Genomic DNA, 22,726 nt, shown 5'->3' with positions numbered 1-22,726 from the left:
ATCCGACATTATATTTCACAAGCTACCAGCACACAGCTGTTTTTTCTATATTCCTTTCTAGATTCCTTTCTATATTCTTATTTTTCTATATTCCTTTCTAGATGCCTATTTTTCTAGAACACTTTATATATTCCTATTTTTATATATTCCTTTCTTTATTCCTATTTGTTTTCTATGATCCTATTTTTCTATATTCCCTTCTATATTTGTTTTTTCTATATTCTATATTCCTAAATATATTTCTATATTTAGACCTTTAAATCAAGATCAAAACCTTGATGTAGGTCATATACATGCTTACCTCTGGACTATGTGTGCAAAAGAGCAGAGATTATTCACTGGATGATTAAAATTGAATACAAATGATCAGATCTTTGACCTGGCTATGAGGACTATAGACAATGGATGAGTGCAAGCTGGGAAACAGGGGTATATTATTTTTCCCTAAAAGGAACACACAGCTCAAATGTGCTCGCTCAAAGAGTGACAAGGATGGACTAATCATAGTGGTTTAAAAAGATCATGCTTTATCTTTACCACACATTTTATGATCTGTAAACCTCAAGGTACATCATTAACGTATTTGCACCATTGCACCAGTGATAACTGTTCAGTTGAAACCTTTGGAAAAGAGCCTACTGCTTGCCACTTAATATAAGAGAGAGGAAGAAGGCAGAAATCCAAATATACATGACCAAGCTTCAGGAGCTGGGAAGGGGACAATACAACCAACAAAACCCAGTTCTTTTTTAGACAGAGTTTCACTCTTTTTGCTCAGGCTGGAGTACAGTGGGGCAATCTTGTCTCACTGCAACCTCTGCCTCTTGGGTTCAAGTGATTCTCCTGCCTCACCCTCCCAAGTAGCTGGAATTACAGGTGCTCGTCACCACACCCCGCTAATTTTTCTATTTTTTAGTAGTGATGGGGTTTCACCATGTTGGCCAGGCTGGTCTTGAACTCCTGACCTCAGGTGATCCACCCGCCTTGGCCTCCCAAAGTGCTGGGATTACAGGCATGAAACACCGCACCCAGCCCCAAAACCCAGTTCTTACCAGAACGTTCTTATCAGAAGGTTCCTGTGAAATCAAACTGAATGCTATGAAGAAAACAATGTTGACAACCTAGTCTTAAATCAAGATTCATATCATCCAAAAATTCTTCTCTAACATTCCTTTTATAACAACCTTTCTGTTATTCTGTAGTCACTTAGTCTTTGGAGCTAAAACATCATCATATTTTTCTTTATATGCTATTCTCTAATTATTTACAAGTTGCTTTAAATATATGTTATATCCTCAAGTGCATATCAAATATTCCAAAGGGCAAAAGCTTTTAATTTTTGTCCCATTTCATTTTTTAAAAATCTTTTTTAGAGACAGCATCTTGATCTGTCTCCTAGGCTGGAGGGCAGTGGTATGATCATGGCTCACTGCAGTCTCAAAGTCCTGGGCTCAAATGATCCTCCTGCTTCAGCCTCCTGAGTAGCTGAGACAACAGGTGCATGCCACCATGCCCACATAGTTTTTAAAACTTTCTATTTGTAGAGATGGGGTCTTGCTATGTTGCCCAGGCTGGTCTAGAATTCTAGGCTCAAGCAATCCTCCCACCTCAGCCTCCCAAAGCACTGGGATTATAGGAATGAGCCATTACACCCGGCCCTCCCCCATTTCTTGGTACACTGATGCAGAGGCATCCAAAAAGCCTTTCTTGGAAGAAGGAAGGAACGGAGGAAGAAAAGAAGAAAGGGAGAAAGACCAGCATATAGGAGTTTAGAGGCTGAAATATTACATTACTGCTCAAGCTCTGGTATGAATAAACAGATTTTTTTCAGGGCCAAACTTAAAGATTTAAATTAAAAGTCAAAGTTTTACAGTTTGTACAATCAGGATGAATGATTAAATATTATGGGGCTTACAGTAAGTAAAGTATAATAATTCAAGTAACTTGGTGCAATTATTAAAATATGTACTGAAATGATCAATTAACCTTGCCTATAATGCTAATAGAGCTTCATAATCATTTCTTCTTTAATATGTCCTATGATTTTTCCCTAGATTTTTTTTCAGTTAAGTCAAACTGAAAATGATTTCCCAGATGTTTGGTAGTGTGTGTGTGTGTATACATATATACATACATACATATACATATATTATATGCATATTTTGTATATAAATTTAAGAAGCAACATTAAGTACACAAGCGGCAACAAAATCAATTCACCTGCTTTAGCAATATTTGTTACTCATACTAAAAGAAATTACCTCTGAGTAATTTGATGAGAGGTATTTCCCATTGCACTTAGCAATGCGTCTCAGGATCTGTAATGCTTTATCTCCTTTCTTCCGAGTAATCAGCCAACGGGGAGACTCAGGGACCACCCTGGCAAAGAAGGAGGCTGTTGTGAGTTATGTCTAGGAATTTCAAACGCTAAAATCTATTGCCTTGAGTTTTTCTATCAAAATGGATCTTGCAATTAGATATACATTTAGGAGTCAATAAGAGTTGATAATAGGTCCCTGAAATACAGATTATTCCTGCAAGGTTATAATGGATGGGGAAAAATGCTAGCTTGATAATTGGATCATTGCTCATCAAAATAATCCATATGACATTGCTCTTGCAAAACCAGGCTATCTTACAATATATTGATTCCATATATGAAAAGAATTGGGATTTAGTAAATATTAAGAAAAGCTTAGGAATCTGATTTATGTAAACTGACTTGCCCATATATTAAAATTAAATTAGAAGAATCATTAAAACATGTTCATTCCAATAAAAATCAAATGCTGGCTGGGTGTGGTGGCTCACGCCTGTAATCCCAGCCTTTTGGGAGGCCGAGGTGGGTGGATCATTTTAGGTCAGGAGTTTGCGACCAGCTTGGCCAACATGGCAAGACTCTGTCTCTATTAAAAATACAAAAATTAGCTGGGTGTGGTGGTGCATGCCTGTAATCCCAGCTACTGGGGAGGATGAGGCAGGAGAAGCACTTGAATCTGAGAGGCAGAGGTTGCAGTGAGCCGAGATCGCACCACTGCACTCCAGCCTGGGCAACAGAGTGAGACTCCATCTCAAAACAGCAACAACAAAAATCAAATGCTTTTCTGTTGCTTTTTGATAATGTAATTTTTTGATGCTCTTAACATTTCCTTATTCCTCAGAGAATTTCTGAGTAATATTCATTTGCTTCATAGAACACACAGAGAAACAAATAGACTTCATTGCATTTAATTTGCATGTTGAAATACTGGCAGATATGGTTTGTTGCCTTATAGTTTTCATAAAGCTATTTATTACAAAACAAAACATAATGCAGTACCCTACTTAAAATTTTGTGTTCTGATATTTTATTAATTCATTTTTCTTCACAATTATTAATAAAATCATCAACAAATACTCTCTTTAAATCCTAAAATTCTCTAAAAATTCTCAAAACATGTAGCCATTTTAGAGATGTTTGAAAATTTCCTTTATTGCTTTCATTTTCATGTCGGTTTGGAGTCTAATTTCTGCAGAATCAGTATAAATATGATGATAACCAAAACCACATTACCAGTAATAAAGGAGGAAGAGAAAGCTGGGCAGCGTGATGGCTAACTGGATTCCTTGCCAGTTGGGGATGAAGTAGGCAATTCCAGGGAGAATTATGATTCCAAGGGTAAAGAACATTTGAATCACGATTCCCACAATCCTCCTTTGTTTCGAACCTACTATTTCTGTCACTAAAGGAAAACAAACACAAGAGGTCACAGAAGCACAAGGTCAGCTCCAAAATAAACAAACAAATACAGAGATGTTACACCTGTTACATCCATCAGCATTGCTAGAACACGCTAGCACTCAGATACGGAGGCTTCCACACTTGCAGAAAGGATGGAGGTGTCCTTCTTGATACTAAATGCTTTTCTCCCACTCTCACCTCTGCCATTTATTACAGGCACTTGCCATGTTCCTCTTATGCACCCAGACCAGCACTCTTCTGGGTACAGTAGGGAAATACGAAGAATATCTGTGTTGGTTTTAGGAAAGCTTCAGTGATGATTATTTTAAAAGGTAATTGTAATTATCAAAACATAAATATGTTAAGATGGCTACATTTTATCACTGTATCTCTAGAGATATGCACATTCTAGTCTCCTTAGAAGATTCATTATAAACATAAGACTCTACAAAGACTTTTCGTTATCACAAGACAACTTCTATTAAATGATCATTCTCTCCACAGTGTTGTACTTTTCATTGACATGATATGCTCTAAAAATCACGTGGGAAATTTTATTGCTGAAATCTTTTCCTTTCCTGCCCCTTCCCACTAATTGGTTTCTCATATTCTGATTATCCTGGGATAGGCTACTTTATTGTTGCCCTCAGATCACAACTTTGAAGATTCACCTAGGCTGAGTCTCCTTAAAAATGCCTTGCCTTCCAATGTTACTCTTTCTGTTCCAGACAGTGACAACCAATCCCTCTAATCATCTTCTCTCCTTCTCCCACTCACAGAAAGGTCTTCAGGGGTCTCCAAAATGCGCACTGCTTGGAGATTGTATAGCATTGACAGAGGAGAGTGGAAGTGCAAAGATCTGCAGCAATAATCTAAGATGAGAATTCACATTTTCCTGGTCAGAAATCCACCACTACTCTTAAAGTAAGTGGCTGGTCCCGAGCTAGAAATGGAACCAAAAGGAGTAGCCAGGGCTTTCCCAAGGGACATGAGAAAAAAGTAAAGTGAACTTTTTCTTTCTTCCATCACCAGAAGGTCAAACTTTCTGGCTATAGAAGGTATCCAACGGTCACAAATGAACTTCTCATTTTTAGAACATATTTCTCCCATAGTAAAAAGTTTCCCACTTGTACAGAAAGAGGAGAGTTGGCAACACAGGAAAGTAATCTCAAACTGTATCACATAACACAGTGCAGAGAAAATGCTTTAAAAATGCCTCAAGAAGCTACTGAGATTTTATAAAAGTTAATTTCTTATAAAGCAAAGCTAGAAACCATATTATAACAGTATAGAAGTACATAAAAGTAGTTTGCCCCAGTGTTTTATAATATTCTATATTTGGCTCCCAAAGTAAGGTGGTATTTTAGTTTCTAAAGCACTCAGAATCCTACCTCTGAGCTCTCCTATCTGCAGAAATAATTACTGTAGCTGCAGTGAAACCTCCTTTGTTAAAGGACACATGAGCAAGAGGAAGGTTGATTAACTAGCATTTGTTGGCCATCTGGCCCTAGTTTCCAAATAGAGCAGATGGTGTAAGAATGTCTTACCAATCACGTAGCAAGTCATCCACGTCCCCTTTCCAAATACACCTTGCAGGAAGCGGAAGATCACAAACACAGGGAAGTTTGGTGCAAAGGCCACCACAACCCCAGTGATGCCAACACCAAGGCAGGATAGCAAGTAAATGACGATCCTGCCATACCTTTTTGAGAAAGACAGGAAAAGAGCTCACCTTAAACATTTTCTTCAACACAATGGGAAAATATAACATAAAATATTATATTATATCATACCATATTATACTATATTATATTATATCACTTTATTTTAAAGATATTTTGTAGAGACAGGGTCTCCCTATGTTGCCTAGGCTGGAATTACAAAATTTAAAGTACCGAATGCATCCTTTGTGATTGCAGTTTCTGAAAAGATGACCCTCCTTGAAACTATTGTTTCACATAGAGTCTCCCCGGTGGTACAGATGTGACACTTCCTAGCATTTTTTATGTGTCAAGTCATAAGGACAGAGAGGCAGAAAGAAGAAGGAATGGTGTGTTATGGCCAGAAGGCCTTGCCTTGAATCTCACCTCAACCATCTACCAGTCATAAGACCTTGGGCTAATTCCTAAGGTCTTCAAAACGAAGGTTTTGCTTGCTTGTTTTTGTTTATTCCCACCTTTTTCTAGAGGGAGGTTGTAGAGAGGATCAAATGAGATGTTAATGTGAAAGCATTTTATAAACTACAAAGTTCACAGCCGATGTCAGTTGTTCTTAAATTTTGTATTTTATTTTCACCATTGGCATATGTGTTATTAAATAGTTTAGGAAAAGGAACAAGGTATCATGCACAACATTCTGAGAGACTGACGTTAATTGGTTCAGCATAGTGGTGTCAAATTATTGTCTGGTAAATGTTTGCTATCAATGTCCATTAAGAGATTTGACTCTATTACATCTTTTCATAAAAATTTCCATAAAATATGTACATATAGCATCTTGCTTGAGTCAGCAGAGTAGAGATGGAAGTATCCTTAGTTTATCTAAGATTTTTTTTAGTGGACTCTGTGTCCCCTGCCCCTACACATGCACAGCATACTCCTTGTTAACATTCCCCATGGGAGTGGTACACTTGCTGCAATTGACGAACCTACAGGGACACATCATAATCACCCAATGTCCACAGTTCACATTTGGGTTCACTCTTGATGTTGCAAATTCTTTGTGTTTTGACATGTGTATAATGACACGTATCCACCATTAAAGTATCTAACAGAATAGTTTCTCTGCTCTAAAAATCCTCTGTGCTCTGCCTGTTCATCCCTCCCTCTCCCCACCCCCTAGCAACCACTGATTTTTTTTACTGTCTCCATAGTTTTGCTTTTTCCAAAATATCATATAGTTAAAATCTTATAGTATGTAGCCTTTCCAGATCAGTTTCTTCATTTAGTAATAAGTACTTACGTTTCCTCTATGTATTTTCATGGCTTAATAGCTCATTTCTTTTCAGCATGGAATAATATTCCATAGTCTGGATGTATCACAGTTTGTCCATTCACCTATGGAAGGGCATCTTGGTTGCTTCCAAGTTTTGACAATTATGAAGAAAGCTGCTACAAACATGTATGTGTAGGTTTTTGGGTGAACATGAGTTTTCAACTTTTTTGGGTTGGAATTGGAATACCAAGGAGTACAATTGCTGGATCATTTAGTAAAAGTATGTTTAATTTTGTAAGAATTACAAAAATGTGTAAGAATTTTGTCATCTAAAGTCACCTTTCATTTTGCATTCTCACCAGCAATGAATGAGAATTCCTGTTGTTCCACATCCTAGTCAGCATTTGGTGTTGGCACTGTTCTGGATTTTGGCCATTCTAATAGGTATGTAGTGGTATCTCACTGCTGTTTTAATGGGCATTTCCCTGATGATATATGACGTAGAGCATCATTTCATATGCTTATTATCATCTGTATACTCTCTTTGGTGAGCTATCTGTTAAGGTCTTTGGCCCGCTTTTTAGTTGGGTTGTTTGTTTTCTTATTGTTGTGTTTTAAGAGTTCTTTATATATTTTGGATAACAGTTCTTTATCAAATATTTGCCTTTTGTTAATATTTTCTCCCAGTCTGTGGCTTGTCATTTCATTTGTTCTCTTGATAATGTCTCTCACAACACAGAAAATTTTAATTTTAATGAAGTCCAGCTTATCAATTCTTTTTTTCATGGATTGTGCTTTTGGTGTTGTATCTAAAAGGTCATCTAGATTTTTTTCCTATCCCATCCTCTAGGAGTTTTACAGTTTTGTATTTTACATTTAGGTCTGTGATCCATTTTTTTAAAGGGTGTAAGGTCTGTGTCTAGATTCATTTTTTTTTTTTTTTGCATGTGGTTGTCCAGTTGTTCTAGTACCTTTTGTTTTCTGCTTTGTCAAAGGTCAGTTGACTATATTTATGTGAGTCTATTTCTAGGCCCTCTATTTTATTCCATTGAACTATTGGTTGAGGTCTATTCTTTCACAAATACCACACTGTCGTGATTACTGTCGCTTTACGGTAAGTCTTGACGTTAAGTAGTGCCAGTCCTCTGGCTTTGTTCTTCTCCTTCAGTACTGCGTTGGCTATTCTGGGTCTTTTGTCTCTACATATAAACTTTAGAACTAGTTTGTCAACATCCACAAAATAACTCTGTAGGATTTTGATTAGTATTGTATTGAATATATACATCAAGTTGGGAAGAACTGACATCTTGACAATATTGAGTCTTCCTATCCATGAATGTTGAATATCTCTCCATTTATTTAGATCATCTCTAATTTCTTTCATTAGAGTTTTGCACTTTTCCTCACATAAATCTTGTACATATGTTGTTAGATTTATATCTAAGTGTTGTGTATTCTCGTGGTGCTAATGTAAATGGCATTATGTGTTTAAATTCAAATCCTACTTGTTCATTGTTGGTACATAGGAAAGCAGTTGACTTTTGTGTATTAGCCTTGTACCCTGCAACTTCACTATACTCACTTATTAGTTTCAGGAGTTTTGTTGTTGTTGTTGTTGTTAATTCTTTTGATTTTCTACATAGACAATCATGACATCTGTGAACAAAGACAGTTTTTATTTCTTCCTTTCCAATCAGTATACCTGTTATTTTCTTTACTTGTCTTATTTATTGTATTAGCGAGGGCTTCCAGCATGGCATTGAAAAGAAGTTATTAGAGATGACATATTTGGCTTGTTTCTGATCTTAGTGAGAAAGCTTCTATACAGTTTATCGTCATTAAGTATGATGTTAACTGTAGTTTTTTTAATAGACATTCCTTATGAAGTTGAGGAAGTTCCCCTATATTTCTAGTTTACTGAGAGCTTTTGTCATATATAGATGTTGGATTTTGACAAATACTTTTTCTGTATCTATTGATATGATCATGTCATTTTTTCTTCCTTAGTTTGTCGATGTGATGGATGACATTAATTGACTTTAGAATGCTGAACCAGTTTTACATACTTGGGATACTACACACTTGGTATGCTACAGTATTTGGTTGTGGTGCATAATTTTTTTTATACACTATTGGATTCTACTTGCAAATTTTTGTTGAGGATTCTTGCACTTATGTTCATGAAATATATTAGTCTGTAGTTTTCTTTTGTTGTAATGTCTGTCCAATTTAGGTATTAATGTAATGCTGGTCTCAGAATAAGTTAGAAAGCAATCCCTCTACTTCTATCTTTGGAAAGAGCTTTTAGGGAATTGGTAGAGTTTCTTCTCTAAACGTTTGGCAAATTCACCTGTGAACCCATCTGGGCCTGGTGCTTCCTGTTTTGAAAAGTAATTAACTATTGATTCAATTTATTTAATAGATATAGCCCTATTCAGATTGTCTATATAATCTTGGGTGAGTTTTGGCAGATTGTAATCTTTCAAGGAATTGGTCCATTTCATGTAGGTTATCAAATTTGTGAACACAGAGTGTTCATAGTATTTCTTTATTATCCTGTTAATGTCCATGGGATCTATCAAAATGTCCCCTCTTTTATTTCTAATACTAGTAATTTATGTCTTCAACCTCTCTCTCTCCTCTTTTCTTAGTCTGACTGGAGGCTTATTGATTTTTTTTTTAATCGTTTCAAATAACCAGCTTTTGGTTTTATTTTCTCCCTTGATTTCCTGTTTCTAATTTTATCGATTTCTGCTCCAATTTTGTATTTTTTTTTCTTCTACTTGCCTTGGGTTTAATTTGCTCTTCTCCAGTTTCCTAAGGTGAAAGCTTAGATTATTGATTTTATATATTTCCTCTTTTCTAATATATGTATTCAATGCTATAAATTTCCCTTTAAACATTGTTTTTGTTGCATTCCAAAAGTCTTGAGTGTTTTCATTTTCATTTTGTTTACTATACCTTTTAATTACTCTTGAGATTTCTTCTTTGACCTATGTGTTACTATAGATGTGTTGTTTCATCCCCAAGTATTTGGGGATTTTCCATCTATCCTTCTGTTATGAATTTCTAGTTTAATTCCACTATGTTCTGGGAGCAGACACTGTATAATTTTTATTTCTTCAAATTTGCTAATATATGTTTTATGGCCCAGAATGTGATTTATCTTGAATATTGCATGCGAATATTTCATGAGAACTTGAAAAAAATGTTAAGTCTGCTGTTGTTAGATAAGGTTGTCTAAAGATGAAAATTATATACAGTTGATTGATGATGCTGTTGAGTTCAATTATATCTTTATAGGTTTTTTACCTGTTGAATCTGACCATTTCCAACAAAGGGATGTTGAAGTCTCCAGTGAAATCATGGATTAATCTATTTCTCATTCCAGTTTTATCACAGTTTTTGCCTCTTATAATTTTGTGCTCTGCTACTAAACACATAGATATTAAGGATTATTGGCTTCTTGGAGAATTGACCCCTTTATCATTATATAATGCCCGTTTGTATCCCTGATAACTTTCCTTCCTCTGAAGTCTGCTCTGCTGATAATAGTATAGCTACTTCTGCTTTACTTTGATTACTGCTATCATGGTATAGTTTTCTCCATCCATTTACTATTAGTGTATATGTGTCTTTATATTGAAAGTGGATTTCTTGTAGACAACATATATGGTTGGGTCTTGTTTGTTGATCCACTGTGAAAATCTCTGTCTTTTAGTTGGTGCATTTAGACCATCTTACATTTAAAGTGAGTATTGGCATGGTTGGATTAATGTCTACTGTATTCGTTATCATCTTCTATTTGTTTCCCTTATTTTTTTGGATTAATGTCTACTGTATTCGTTATCATCTTCTATTTGTTTCCCTTATTTTTTATTCTTATGTTTGTATTCCACACTTTTTCCTGGCTTTTGTGGTTTCATTGAACAGCAGTTTATAGGATTCCACATTTTCTTCATTTTAGCATATCAGTCATGCTTTTTTTTAAAAAAATCTTTTTTTAGTAGTTGCTTTAGAGTTTACAATATACATTTATAACTAATTCAAATCCACTTTCAAATAACACTGTATCACTTCATGAGTAGTATGAGTACCTTATAACAAAAAATACTCTATATATGCTTATGTATGCTTATATATATAAACACACACAACCACATTGTTGCTATTATTATTTTGAATAAACTATTATCTGTTAGATCAATTGAGAATAAGAAACATATTCTCAATTGCTTATTCCTCTCCAATGCCTTTCCTTTATGTAGATCTGGATTTCTAACCTAGATCATTTTCATTCTCTCGAAATAATTTCTTTTAACATTTATTACAAGGCATCAAATTCCCTCAATTTTTGTCTAACAAAGTCTTTATTTCTCCTTCACTTTTAAATGATAACTTTGCACAGTATAGAATTCTAGATTGGATTTTTTTTCTTGACACTTTAAGTATTCCACTTTCTTCTTGCTTACCTGGTTTCTGAAAAGAAGTAGGGTGTAATTTTTATCATTGCTCTTTTACTATAGTAAGACATTATCTCCCCACTCTTCTTTCAGAATTTTTCCTTTATCTTTGGCTTTCTGTAGTTTGACTACGATATAACTAGGTATACTTTTTTATGTTTATCTTGCTTGATTTTCTTTGAGTTTCCTGGATCTGTGGTGTCTGCCAGTAATTTTGAAAAATTCTCAGTCATTATTGTTTAAAATATTTTTTCTATTTCTCTCTCTCTTTATTCTCCTTTTGGTATTCCTATTACACAAATATTATATCTTTTGTAATTGTCCCACAGTTATTGAACATTCTGTTCTGCTTTTTCAGGTGGTTGTTATTGTGTGTGGGGTTTTTTTTTTTTTTTTTTTCAGTTTTGGAGGTTTCTACTGGGATATCCTCAAGGCCAGAGATTCTTTCCTCAGCTATGCCCAATCTCCTAATAAGCCCAGTAACAACATTTTTCATTTCTGTTACAGTGTTTTTGATCTCTAGCATTTCATTTGGTTTCTTTTTTTAGAATTTCCATCTCTCTACTTACATAGCCCAACTGTTCTTGCATGCTACTTTATGCATCAGACTTCTGGGCATAGTTGTTTTACATTCTTAGCCTGATCATTCCAACATCCCTGCCATATCTGAATTTAGTTCTGATGCTTACTCTGTCTCTTCAACTGTGTGTGTGTGTGTGTTTTGGCTTTTAGTATGTCTTGTAATTTTTTCTTGATAGGTGGACATGGTGTACTGGGTAAACGGAACTGCTATAAATAGACCTTTAGCAATGTGGTGTGAGGTGTTGGGGGAGGGAAGGCATTCTGTGGTTCTATGAGTAGCTCTCAGTCTTTTAGTGAACCTATGTCTCTAAACGGTGAACTTCACAAGTGCTTCTCTATCCCTCTCCTCTGAACTAGGGGAGAAAGGCTAGAGGGGGCTGGAGCTGGGTATTTCCCTTCTTCCAAGTTGAAAGCTAGAGGAGGCTAGAATTTGGTGTTTCTCTTTCTCCACTTGGAAGGCTAGAAGGGGCTGGAGTTGGTATTTCCCTTCCCCCAGATCAATGAGGCTCTCAGAAAACCCCAGAAGATTAGGCTCTGGTTAAACATCTTCTCCTGAGGGCAGACACTGTTAAGAACGATATTCTGGCATATTTCAAAATTGTTCCTTTTCCCCTCTGGCTGCCAGAGCATGAGGGATTTTCCTTAATATTCACCTTTGGAACCTTGTAGAGCTTCAGGTGGCAAAAAAAAAAAAAAAAAAAAAAAATCACAAAAGCTTGGGCCCTCCTTTGAGTGAGTCCCTCTAGAGTTTTTAATCCTCCAGGTCATCCACACTGATCCTCCAGGAATTCATCAATTACAGTTCATGTTTATCTACCCTGGCTCTCTCAAGGAGGTTTCTGCGCCTGTGTTATGATTCTCTGTATTCTCCTGTCTTACTATTTAGTGGGGCTGGGGGTGCGGGGTGATGCTGAAGGTAGTAGTTTGCCCTGTAATCTCACTTCTCTTATGGATCTGAGAAGAATTATTGATTTTTCAGTTTGTTCAGCATTTTACTTGTTGTCAAGACTGAATGGCAAATTCTAAGCTCCTTATAGGCTGAACAGGAAACCAGAAGCCCCAATCTAGATTTTATATTCACTTTCCACCCTTCCTACACTGTACTCTCATTGACACATGGCCTATTAAGTTATTTCTTGTTCTTCCTTCACATATATAAATCATGGATATGGAGGAAGAGAAGAAGCCAAATGTAGGAGGCAGAGTTATTCATGGCTCCTCTTTTTCCCAGGTCTGGCCCCTCCCCTCCAAGGCAGCAAGTCCTATATGAGGACAGATGCTCAATCACTTATGAGAATATAGGAAGGGGAAATTCCCCACTTTAGTAAAGTTAATTTAGTTTGGAGATATGGTTATTGACTGAGTAAGAGAAAAAAGACACAGATGAAGCAAAACCTAACATCTAAATTAGAAAGAGTAAAAACAAAACAAAATAAATAAATATTTCAACTGCACAGTTCCAAATTGTAGCCAGCAAAAAAAGAGTGGCATGTGGGGGAGATTAGGAAAGGAAAGATGAAGCTTGAAAGGGCTAGAAGTAGAACAGGAGAAAAGGACATCGATAAAAAGAAGAAAAAGGGGAAAGGGCATCACACATGAAAGGATCCAGCAGAAATTCACATGCAAAGGACAGCTGTGGAGAGGGCAAGAGAGAAACATGAAAGAGAAAGAAAAAGTGACAGAAAATGAAACCCAAGGCTCTACCCATTTTGAAGCACTGGTCTGATTAAACTCAGATCTTCAATTGGCTACAGGATATGGGGCCTTTTGTTGTTCTATTAGCTAATTAATTGCTGTTTTCAGTTCTCTAAAAGGTAAACTTAGTATCACCCACTGAATGGTACAGTCACAAGAACCCACCATGGGCTGGGCTGGATTAACCAGAATAATATTAGGCCAGATATGGCCATGAGTCAGAGATGGATTAACCAGAACAATATTAGGCCAGATACGGCCATGAGTCAGCAATTTCCAGTCTATATTCCTATTACTCCTGCTAAGGGGGATAGAGAGGAATATTAAATTACTGCAAGTATTTTCATAGTTAGAATTGGGATTAAAAATAGAGTCAAACATGAATACAATAGCTAGCATCAATAATCTTAAGGAAGAAGAATATTTAAATAGAAAGCATGATGTCTTGAATATACACACTCACATGCCTGCCATTGGGCAGTTCCATTTATGAATACAAAATAATAGAAAAAAACTCCCTCAGTGGTTTTTGGAAAAATATTTTTTTCACAGAGTTTTACATTTGTAGAATAAAATACAATGATTTCTTTTAAAAAAAATAGGTGAAACAAATTTGGAATAGGCTAATCTTATGACTAAATTAATAAAACCACAATCAGTAAGTTGTTACTGAAGCACATCGAATTGATTGATTCTGTAGTATTCAGCACCACAGTGCATCAACCCAGTCATGATGTTCCTGCTGTGGAGGTCTGTGTTTTCATTCTGATGCTCTCAGACCTACCGGGAACGGCCTCAGACCTTTGTGAAGTTCAAGGAATAAGGAGATGAAGTTTGAGAAGAAAAGAATTAGTCAAACCAACCAAGTGTGGATGTCATGAATGATGGAATCAAGAATTGTTTGCGAATTTAGCAAAAATATTGTTTTAATAGTTAACATAAAACATTTTTCTCCCCGTATTAATGCATGGTATTATAGTGACATAAAATGGCTGTCACATTGGTACCTACCTGTCTGCTGCATAGCCTAAGGTAAATGCTCCAGTCAGGAAGCCGAGGTTCAGGATGGCTTGGGTGAGGTCCAGCATCCACGCATTGACACAGACAAGGTCAAACTGAGAAAACAAAGAAAACACACATGGAGACATGCCAGAATGCAGATCTTCAAAACACCTTATCTTTTGTATAGATCAATGATCTGTAAAGATTTTTGCTCATATACTCTTTAAATAAATTTTGAAAATGTATCACATACGTATGTTTACATTAACACATAAATATCCTTTGTCAGTTTAAATAACTGCAAAGGATGTAATTTTCAGTATACTATGTTGTTATAACATCGTTCTTTTTTTTTTTTTTTTTGAGATGGAGTCTCGCTCTGTCACCAGGCTGGAGTGTAGTGGAGCAATCTCTGCTTACTGCAACCTCTGCCTCTCGGGTTCAAGCGATTCTCCTGCCTCAGCCTCCTGAGTAGCTGGGACTACAGGTGTGTGCCACCACGCCCATCTAATTTTTGTATTTTTAGTAGAGATGGGGTTTCACCATGTTGGCCAGAATGGTCTCGATCTCTTGACCTCGTAATCTGCCCACCTCAACCTCCCGAAGTGCTGGTATTATAGGAGTGAGCCACCGCGCCTGGCCAACATCATTCTTTTAAGCGTATTGAATAGAGCAAGGGTTCCCAACCACCGAGTCATGGACCAGTACCAGTTTGTGGCCTGTTAGGAACCAGGCCGCACAGAAGGAGGTGAGCAGTAGTGGGCCACGAGCATTACCGCCTGAGCTCTGCCTCCTGTCAGCTCAGCAGCGGCATTAGATTCTCATAGGAGCGTGAACCCTATTGTGAGCGGCGCATGAAATCTCAGTTGCGCACTTCTTATGAGAATCTAACTAATGCCTGATGATCTCAGGTAGAATAGTTTCACCTGAAACCATCTCCCCCAACAGCCCCCACTCCCTCCATCCATGGAATAATTGTCTTCCACAAAACTGGTCCCTGGTGCCAAAAAGGAAGGGATGGCTGCAATAGAATATGAATATTATATGCTATCAGGTGTCCAATTGCTATAAACAGACTGTTCTTTAATAGTCTGAAATTTGACATCAATTTTTTTCTCTTTGAGCTCTTATTTTCATTTCCACAGACTTTTATTCTAATGTAATGTATTTTGTGTAGAAAATATTTTATAGGTTTTGTCACCATACTTCTATGTACAATAAGTTACATATGTAAATTGACATTTAATTTTTAAAAATTTCCTGTGGCAATAAGTCTCTAAATATTGGATTTTTTTCTGCTTGGGTTATAATTACAATTACCTTTAGACCATAATTGATAAAAAATATAAGATGTAATAAATTTTAAGAAATAATTATTATGCAGAAGTAAAATTTTGTTGGAAATGTACGTCTCCATGGCCAGAAAAATGTTAAGCGAGTCTAAGTTTTTCTAGTTAGGTCATGAAATCAGTGGATATATTATTTATTACTAGAATGAGTTAGGGCTCAAAATTAATTCTATTTCTGTTTTTCATTTTTATAAATTTATGAGCCAAGAAGATTTTTCCATATAAATAAATCAGTGGGAATGAAGGGAGTTTTGCTACAGAAATGTTACTCAATTCTTTAACCTCCTTCTCAGCTACATGCCAAGATTCACAGTGATCTATCACCAAATTATTTTTACTTTTCTATTAGCCAGCATGTCATGTAAGTTCTCCTACAGTTCTGCTCTAAGGAAAAAAATGGAAACCATCAGACTTAACAAAAAGTTGTTTAATTAAGTCATCAGTCATTTACATTTACTTATAATTAGTCTTACATTAAGAAAGTTACTTTCTTAATACTGGAACAATATGTCAAATTGTCCCATTGTTTGATGCTCTGAAGATTTTAAAACTTCAAGTCAATGCCTCAGAGAAAGATGAGAGAGAGGCATGATTAATTTTGCAAAGTGGGAAAAGTACAATTTTGGATAGGAACCTGCATCCTTAAAAGGGACATGTTCTTAGACAAATTTGTTTTGGGAAAGAGTACAAATGTAAGTTGAGGATCTGAAAACTGGCTCCCTTAAAATTATCCAGGCCGACAATTCCTGTGATCATCTTTGCAAATCTCCAAGTGGTATGCTTACCCCAGTTTCATGCTGCAGTCTAACCACTGCATTAGACTCTAGCATGAAGAGAAAATTAATGTGGTTGGAATATGAATTTTGAGGAGTCTCATAAATACATATTCATAAGCAAACTATCGTATTTACTTATAAAGTCCAACTTCTTGCCTTGGTTTTACAGCTAATGACCTGTCACCTAACATAGTTGGAAAAAATTTGGAGGCAGTAGTAGTTGGCTTCTCACAGAGTGCTGAGATGATCAGTCAAGATGTAAGAAGTAAAGAGATTTACAGATATACATAATAGTTGTAATCATGGTCATTTTAAAGGATTTTTATTATCAGTTTTGGTTTTTCAAGGTACAAAAATTTTATTTTAAGTAAACAAGTTGATGATTATTTATCTGAAATAATTTCTCATTGCAATTAAGCAGGCATAGTTATTCTATGTACTAAAATAAAAGTACATAGAATTTCAGAAAGCAAACAGCGAAATCAAACTACCAGCGGAAATGCAACATTTGCTTTGGAAAAGTATCAACCAGTGTCAAATATAAAAACCCAAACAGTAGAATTTGCTTCATCCATCTGTACTTCAAACAGCTGAGTTAGCTAGCAGAGGCAAACAGGAGTGCTTTTCGTAGATGATATAGCAAGGCCTATCAAGAGCTTGCCTTTTAACACATGTATTCAGCTGCTGAACTATGTGAATTAAAATGCCCCCAAAATATTCTTTAAACCCATAAAATATTCTTTAATATAATACTGATTATCTTCTTGACTGTCCCATAAAAGAAATAGTCAAATAGGATTTCTCTTATATTCGATATTTAAATAAGAATCAATTTAAAATAAATACTTCAATGGTTAAAGTGCAGCGATAACATAACATTTTCTAAAGCTTTATGATAGGCATCTGGGCCAGATACTGCCTGCCCTTCTGTGTTTTCTATACCTCAGGGGACTACATTTCTCAGATTCCTTTACTGGCAGGGTTCTGTGTAGGTTGTACCAGTAGGGAGCTAGTGCAAAATCAGAAGGTAGGAGGGAGGTAGTGGACATTCTGCTTCTGGCTGTGGCAGCAGCTCCAGCTCCAGTCCTAACAGTGGTGGCTGTGGGAGTCAGCCAGTGCCCCATGTGCCTGGCCACATGGGGGCAAAGGGATACTGCCCCACAGCTGCCAGCTTTGTAATGGCCACCCAGCAGGGCAGGGACTGACCACCTAGACACTGCAGGAACTGTCCTTCCTGACCCCTATCCTCTCCTTCTTCTTCAGCTCTTCCAAAACAGCTCAAATCCTAACCCTTTTATTAAATCCCTCTCTGGTTAAAATACCTAGCCTGGTTTCTGTTTTTGTGACTGGGATCTTGCCATCTTTCAAAAGTAGAAAATAAAGCAACAAACAAATTATGTGTTTCTAAAGAAATGCACACACATCCACACACGCTTGTGTTTCCTGTACAGGGAAAACTGCAGGCCCGAGGATTGAAGGGCTTGATGTTGACTCTTGCTCATAGAGTCAGGGGGCAGACCTCTGCCTCTAGGGGCTGACGCTTCCTAATCAGCTCTCAGCTTGCTGCCTGCCTGCTGATGCAACAGCTCTGGGCCTGTGATGTATCTTTCGTGTTTAAAGAGAGATTAGCGGGCCCACCAAAGCCATGAGCTTCACAGGCTAAGTACTTTTTTCTGATATAAAGTACTAAAAGCTTGTTGTAGTTCCTTGGGAGACCTAAAACCCACCTCTTGTCAATGGGAGATCATTGTGGATCACCAACAATTCACTTAAGTCTGAATCAATGACGCACATTTATGTCCTTCTCCTAAGGCAATCTATGTAGAACAACTGGGGCATCTCCTATTTTTTTTCAAAGTATACACATGCAAAAACATTAAGCAATTTTAAATGTTCATAAATCCATGTGTACCCATTCTGTTACTTATTAATCTTCAAAGTCACTTTTACACAAAGAAAATGACGCCTTTTGGCATGAGCAGAAAGTCAGTCTGATAAAAGACTCAAACAACTGTTGGTGTAATGTAAGGATAACATTGCTTCGTTTTGCAGAAAGCCTGAGTAACTGTAGCCAAATGAGAAACTTTTGAAGGGTTTCCAAGTGAAAGTTTTTCTTAGCTTTTCTTCTTTGTTAAAATCCAAACAGACATTATGTTAATTTGAGTTGTAATGATGAAATGCTGGGGCAAGTAATTATTAGATATATGCTAAAGCTGTCATTTCTAAATTATCCTTAAAACAAGAGCAACAAATAATCTCCCATTTACAAAGGTCAAAGATAAGAAGTAAGGTAGAAAATAATGCAAGTATTCAAAAGGCATAGAAAATGTGGCACATATACACCATGGAATACTATGCAGCCATAAAAAATGATGAGTTCATGTCCTTTGTAGGGACATGGATGAAGCTGGAAACCATCATTCTCAGCAAACTATCACAAGGACAAAAAACCAAACACCACATGTTCTCACTCATAGGTGGGAATTGAACAATGAGAACACATGGACACAGGAAGGGGAACATCACACACCGGGGACTGTTGTGTGGTGGGGGGAGGGGGGAGGGATAGCATTAGGAGATATACCTAATGCTAAATGACGAGTTAATGGGTGCAGCACACCAACATGGCACATGTATACATATGTAACAAACCTGCACGTTGTGCACATGTACCCTAAAACTTAAAGTATAATAATAATAATAAATAAATAAATAAATAAACTCAGGAGAGGGGCCTCATTTGCTCCTCAGACCATAGGGAATGGACCCAGGTGACCATCAGCTGGATTTTTCCACTGGGTAAGATTAGACGATACCGCAGTATTTTACTTTAGTTATGAGCCGTCGGAAATAGCACTCATTTGCGGCGTGCATTGTTCTAGGAGAAAGGGAAGTCTCTGAAGTCAAATTACAATATCTATGTGCTTCTGTTTTAATTTCTAGGAATGAGTTGTCAATGGAACCTTTCCTAATCAGCTCTTAGCTTGAAATCAGGAGTCACTAAACTCTTCATCAGTATTAAAAATAATAATAATAATAATAATAATCACTGACACTGTCAGGTGTGGTGTGCTCCTGGCTACATTTTGCACTGGCCAAAACAATGACATGTAGACCTCCATGGGCAACTTCCATTTTTAATCAACCACACAATACCATAACAGAGCCTAATAATGGCTAAAAATTATAGTAATCATAAATAATAATTTGGTTTGGGTTTCCATGAGGAAAAAGGATGTCATTATTAATTCGGGTCACCATGAAAAAGTTTTAACATGATCTGATAGCACTATTTGGGCACCTTCATTTAATGTCAAAAAGTTAACACTTCTTATACTACAGGTATAAAGAGTAATTATCAGGTATGTTGGAGATCACTCCAATTTGGTTTGCTTGGCATTATGCCGACAAGGCTGGTAGGAATACCAGGCATATGCACACCTTGTTTCTGTCCCTGGGAGGTACTTGTTATATAGTTTGGGAGCCAAGGTCAATTTCTGTGAAGCAAATGTAGAGCAGCTGAGATCTAAACAGAATGGAATCGACTAAATGTAAGATAACTTCAAACAAAGAAATGGCCCATGGAGGTAAGAGCAGCTGGAGACTTGAAGAAGGTTGGACCAGAGAAGGTCCCACAATGAGCTGGATTTAGATAGAAATCAAAGGAAAAAGAAGGGCACTGAAGACAAGATGAGGAGCAGGTCCAGCCACAGAGACAGAAACGTGGGTGCCAACAAGGTTCTGCCTGGCACATGACTGGGAAGTACACTGTTTTAAGCTGGGCAGCTGCTTCTCCCCATCCCACCTTTGACGGGGAAGGGAGTGTGGGTCCAGGGCCAAGACAGGAAGCCAGGGGATCTGCAATGATTGCCCAGAATGGGGTGATTTAGTTTAATGCAGAGAGGTGTCATTATGAGATATAGGCTCTTAGATCCTCACTTGTCATAGAAGCTGTTCTCCAAGGCTCATAACTATCAGGCTTTACTGTAGGTTAGGCAGCTAAGCTTCGAAATAGGAGGGAGAGATGTCTTCTAAACGCATCGCTTTTTGTCTAAACTTGTGAAATTGGGAGACATGAAAGTATTAAATCTGTTTGAATAATAATTCCTGTCATTTATTAACTTCTGCCCTTGGTGACTCATTCTCAGGTTGTACAAGATACATATGATACGTCAGCCCCTCTCTCTCCAGGCTGTTTTATTTCTTTGTAGTGAAGGCTTGCAGTTACGCATCTTAAAATGTTTACGATTTCTCTAAATAACTGAGACTGTCTAAAGACGAGAAGAAGATGAAAGGTTCTAAATATGTTCTGGGTTCTCTTGGCAAAGACGAGTCCTGGTTCTGGAGCCAGACAGCCTGGATATCTTGACTTGGCCACTCCCAGGTCTGTGTCCTCCGGTGATTTTCCAACATTGTTGACTCTTGTGTTCCTATCTGTAAGATGAAGAACTGGAATGATGAGTCATTGGTATAATATACATAAAGTACTCAGCTCAGTGCCTGAGACACAGTAACTGTCCAATAAATGTTACCAATTGCATTATAATCGGTGATATAATACTGATGTTAATAAAAAATATATATATATAGAATTACTTGAGGTAAATTAAAAAATGCCTGAGCCCAACTCCAGTCCAATTAAATAGGATTTAGTCTAATATGCAGTTGATATAGAGGTTATCAACTATTTACCTGCTGGAAGATAGTTAATTTCAGCATATTTTATAGGACTGGCTTCCCCCCTCCCTCAACACCCTACATTTTATGTCTACCTGAAACCTCAGAATTTGACCTTTGGAAATAGGGTCTTTGTAGATGTAATGAGTTAAGATGAAATCATGCTGTATCAGAGCAGGCCCTAGTCCAATGACAGGTAACCTTTGAAGAAGAGAAAACAGAGATACAGCCACATACCAGAAAAAAGGCCATATGAAGCCAGAGACAGAGATTGGGGTGATGCATCTACCAGCCAAAGAGTGCCAAGGACTGGCAGCAGTGCTGGAGCCAGGAGAGGGGCATGGAACAGACCCTCTCCTAGAGCCCAAGAGACAGCATGGTTCTGTGCACATCTTGACTTTGGACTTCTGGCCTCCAGAACCAGGAGCGAATGAATTTCTATTTTCTGAAACCACCCAGTTTCTGGTGTATTGTTTCATCAGCTCTAGGAAATGAATACTCCTATCAGTTTCACATAAAACAAAGATAAATAAAACAACAAGGAAGATAGCTCTCTCTTCTGCATTCTCACTCCTTGGAATTCAGGGATGAGCTTTGTGCTGAGTCCTGGTCCACACAGCTGCATCTCCCTGGTGGCTCACTCATCTCATTCCCCAGTTGCAGCCCCCTGGAGAGAGTGTACATCTTTTTCCCACCTCTCAGGTGTCAGCCTGGACCCGCAAGATACTGGCTTCCCAAGCAGAGAGGACCCGACAACCTAGCCGTGATGGGACTGTCTCTCAGGACAGACTCTGACCAGTAAAAGATGGAGCACAGGAGAAAAGGGAGCCCAACCCCCTCCATGGCTGTTCTGAGACACAGATATTCCACTAGACTTTGCAGAGCTCCCTGGTGAATGAGGCCAGTGCCTTGGCTGTGGAGTTGTGGCTGGCTTGGGGTTCCTCGCTCTGAATTGCTCTCCCTCCTTCCTGCCGCTCTTGCTTTCCCCCCTCTTCCTTCCCTAGGACGGCAGCCCTTGATCAAGAATTAATATATAAGCTTTTGCCCCAGGCTCCTATTTTTAGGCCACTCAGGCTAAGGAGTGCTTAACAAGTGGATCATAGCCATCTGAATAGGGCTACTCTATTTTAAATTCATGCCTCCACATTTTGGAGGAGTCTGTTTAAAAAAGTATACATTATAAGTGGTGATTAATTAGTTCTAAGTAAGTTAATCAAAGGCACAAATACTTGGCAATCATAGCTACTGTTTTTCATGAACTAAACATCTTGAGTCACTGCATTGATTTAATGCAATTCCATCCAAAAGGATGAGACCCACACAGAATCCCACCCAAGGCCAACCACGTTAGACTTCACTATACAAACTCTGCCCCATCCCTGCTGGAGCCAGTGCTGACCAGGTTCAACACAGTCTCCAAGGCTGTCAGCCCAACCAGCAGGTCCTGCTGCCTGGATGGGTTTTGTTGCTCTCAGCCCTGCAGCCATAAACCTGGCACTACCAGGGTTTCCCTTCCACTAAGAGAGA

At 37.6% G+C, this 22,726-nt stretch overlaps 1 protein-coding gene across 1 annotated transcript in view; it reads right to left on the bottom strand.

Moving 5' to 3' along the window:
• SLC22A3 (solute carrier family 22 member 3) overlaps nucleotides 1-22,726 on the bottom strand; it is a 103,134-nt gene that overhangs the window by 38,536 nt on the left and 41,872 nt on the right. The window contains exons 2-5 of the mRNA XM_019029930.4: nucleotides 14,407-14,510; nucleotides 5,269-5,423; nucleotides 3,554-3,722; nucleotides 2,262-2,379 (exon numbers count right to left, since the gene is read on the bottom strand). Coding sequence (XP_018885475.1) covers nucleotides 2,262-2,379; nucleotides 3,554-3,722; nucleotides 5,269-5,423; nucleotides 14,407-14,510 — 546 coding nt within the window. The remainder of the gene's footprint in view (nucleotides 1-2,261; nucleotides 2,380-3,553; nucleotides 3,723-5,268; nucleotides 5,424-14,406; nucleotides 14,511-22,726) is intronic.

The sequence above is a fragment of the Gorilla gorilla genome, chromosome 5 (genome assembly GCF_029281585.2).
Source record: "Gorilla gorilla gorilla isolate KB3781 chromosome 5, NHGRI_mGorGor1-v2.1_pri, whole genome shotgun sequence".
NCBI classification, from domain to species: Eukaryota; Metazoa; Chordata; class Mammalia; order Primates; family Hominidae; genus Gorilla; species Gorilla gorilla.
Note: the sequence above shows the minus strand (reverse complement) of the source record. Positions and strands in the feature narration are given on the sequence as shown.